The sequence below is a fragment of the Apteryx rowi genome, unplaced genomic scaffold (genome assembly GCF_003343035.1).
Source record: "Apteryx rowi isolate R43461 unplaced genomic scaffold, aptRow1 scaffold_673, whole genome shotgun sequence".
In the NCBI taxonomy this organism is placed as follows: domain Eukaryota; kingdom Metazoa; phylum Chordata; class Aves; order Apterygiformes; family Apterygidae; genus Apteryx; species Apteryx rowi.
This window is the reverse complement of record NW_020450953.1, coordinates 9,996-12,818: the sequence shown is the minus strand read 5'-3', so window position 1 is coordinate 12,818 and position 2,823 is coordinate 9,996. Positions and strand designations below refer to the sequence as shown.

Here is a 2,823-nt window from a genome sequence, read left to right as displayed (position 1 = left end):
AAAAGCAGAACCCTCCAAATGCAAAACCCCCAAATGCAAACCCCAAAAAAGCAGAACCCTCCAAATGCAAAACCCCCAAATGCAAACCCCAAAAAAGCAGAACCCTCCAAATGCAAACCCTCCAAATGCAAAAACCTCCCAAATGCAGGTCCCCGAAATGCAGAACCCCCCGAAATGCAGAACCCCCTGAAATGCAGAACCCCCAATACACCCTCCAAAATGCAGAACCCCAAAAAATGCAGAACCCCGAAATGCAACCCCCCCAAAATGCAGAACCCCAAAAAATGCAGAACACCCGAATGCAGAACCCCGCCGCCCGCTTCCAGCCCCGGGCGGGGGGCCGCCGCTGCCCGTTTGCCGACCTTCTCCCCCTTTTTTTTTTTCCCCCCCCCTCGCTTCCCGCCGGGAGCAGCCTGATGTTCGCCCACCGGCCGCGCTCGTGGCGCGAGCTGCCGCTGCGGCTGGCCGACTTCGGCGCGCTGCACCGCAACGAGCCCTCGGGCGCCCTGGCGGGGCTGACGCGGCTGCGGCGCTTCCAGCAGGACGATGCCCACATCTTCTGCACCCTGGCGCAGGTGAGCGCCGCGGCTCCCGCTCCCGTCCCCGCGTCCGTCCCTGCTCCCCTTCCCGCGCTCCCGCTCACGCCCCCGCTCCCCTTCCCGCAGCTGGAAAGCGAGATCGGCGGCTGCCTGGACTTCGTGCGCGCCGTCTACGCCGTGCTGGGCTTCTCCTTCCACTTCGCCCTCTCCACCCGCCCGTCCCGCTTTTTGGGCGACGCCGGCACGTGGGACCGAGCCGAGCAGGTGGGGGGCAGCTCCCGGATCGCCCGCTCGATCCCGCCGTCCGGTGGCGTCACGTCCGTCCCCTGCCACCACCACCTTTTTGCCCCCCCCATGTAGCAGCTGGAAAAGAGCCTCCGGGATTTCGGGCAGCCCTGGGAGCTGAACGCGGGCGACGGAGCCTTCTACGGCCCCAAGGTGAGCGGGCGGCACCGGCTCCCGGCCTCGGTTTCCCCTCCGCGTGCCGCCGCCGCCGCCGGGCCGCGCGAGCAAGGAAAACGGGAACTCGCTCCCGACTCAGGCTCCTCGCCGCGGCTCTCTTGCAGATCGACATCCAGATCCGGGATGCGCTGGGCCGCTACCACCAGTGCGCCACCATCCAGCTGGATTTCCAGATGCCGGAGCGCTTCGGGCTGGCGTACGCCAGGTGGGGCAGGAGCAGCGGGGGGCGGATCGCGGCGGGCGAACCGCGGCGCCCGGCTCCTCTCCCACCGCATCCTTTTTTTTTCCTCCCCCCCGTCCCCTGCAGCCGGGACGGCGGCGCGGCGGAGCGGCCGGTGCTGATCCACCGGGCGGTGCTGGGCTCCGTGGAGCGGATGCTGGCCGTGCTGGCCGAGAGCTGCGGCGGCAAGTGGTGAGCGGGGAGCCGGCGGCTCGGCACGGCTCGGCACGGCACCGGGATCCCCCCCCCCTTCCGCTGATCCGCCGCGCCGCCCCGCAGGCCGTTCTGGCTCTCGCCCATGCAGGCCATGGTGATCCCGCTGGGACCCGACGTGGAGGGCTACGCGCTCCGGGTGGGTGTCCGTGTCCCGCTGTGTCCTTCCCTTCTCTCCAGCACCGCGGCTCCGTGCTCCTCACCGGCCGTTTTCCCACCCTCCCGGCAGGTCCGGGATGCGCTGCGCCGGGACGGCTTCGCCGCCGACGTGGACACGGATGCCGGCGCCACGCTGAGCCGCAAGATCCGCCAGGCGCAGCTGGCTCAGTACAACTTCCAGCTGGGTGAGAGCCGGGGGGGGGGTTGGGATGCTGCGTCCCCCCCCTTGCTGCCACCTCCCATCCCGGGCTCTGCTTGGAGCGAGGATGCGGGAGGTGCCGCCGGCTCACCGGCCCCGCGGCGCCGCTTGAGTCAGTTGCTCCTGGCCTCCCGCCTGCAGCCGGCTCCTGGCCTGGGAACGGGGCTGACGGGCAGGGAAAATCCCCGGGAGCGAGGGAGGGCAAGCCACCCCCGGCTTCCCGGGAACGGGGCTCTGAGCTCGGCTGGTTACGGAAACGTGTGGGGTCCAYGCGATCTGACGGCACCTGGCCGGAAGGGATTAGGCCCCGGGCGCATTCCTGCGGGTTCCTTCATCAGCACGCGGGAATGAACCGGTTCCCGGCAAGGAAGGTGCCCTGGCTGCACGCAGGTGCACGTGCATGCGCCACGGGGGTGCAAGCATGCATGCATGCAACGCCGTGGGTGCAAGTATGCTTGCACGGCGTGGGTGCATGCGTGTGTGCACAGCAYGGGTGCATGCATGCACAACGCGGGTGCAAGCGTGCGTGCACGCTGTGGGTGCGTGCATGCATGCACGACGTGGGTGGGTGCATGCACGCTGCGGGTGCAAGGGTGCATGCATGACGGTGCGTGCGTGCACGACGTGGGTGGGTGCATGCACGCATGCTGTGGGTGCATGCATCTGTGCACGGCGCGGGTGCACGCATGCGTGCACGGCGCGGGACCCCCCCCCGGCAGCGCCTCTCTCCCCGCAGTGGTGGGCCCCAAGGAGCAGGCGGGCGGCACCGTCAGCGTCCGCACCCGGGACAACCGGCAGCTGGGCGAGCGGCAGCTGCCGGAGCTGCTGCGGCGCCTGCGGGAGCTGCGCGACGCCCGGCTCCCCGACGCCGAGGAGCGCTTCTGAGCCGCCGGGGGGGGGGCCGGGAGGCGCCAGGCAGCGGCCCCCCCCCGACCCCCCCCACTTGCAGCACATTAAAACGCTGGCAAACACCCCCCCGTGCCGTGCCGTGTTTGGGAAGCGCGAGCTGAGACCTGAGCAACTCGGTGCAT

At 69.5% G+C, this 2,823-nt stretch overlaps 1 protein-coding gene across 1 annotated transcript in view; it reads left to right on the top strand.

The window, feature by feature from the left end:
- TARS2 (threonyl-tRNA synthetase 2, mitochondrial) overlaps window positions 1–2,744 on the top strand; it is a 9,165-nt gene extending 6,421 nt beyond the window's left edge. The window contains exons 12-19 of the mRNA XM_026085777.1: window positions 413–575; window positions 666–803; window positions 900–977; window positions 1,106–1,206; window positions 1,309–1,413; window positions 1,501–1,573; window positions 1,664–1,778; window positions 2,529–2,744. Coding sequence (XP_025941562.1) covers window positions 413–575; window positions 666–803; window positions 900–977; window positions 1,106–1,206; window positions 1,309–1,413; window positions 1,501–1,573; window positions 1,664–1,778; window positions 2,529–2,677 — 922 coding nt within the window. The 3' untranslated portion in view covers window positions 2,678–2,744. The remainder of the gene's footprint in view (window positions 1–412; window positions 576–665; window positions 804–899; window positions 978–1,105; window positions 1,207–1,308; window positions 1,414–1,500; window positions 1,574–1,663; window positions 1,779–2,528) is intronic.
- Window positions 2,745–2,823: the final 79 nt, after the last annotated feature.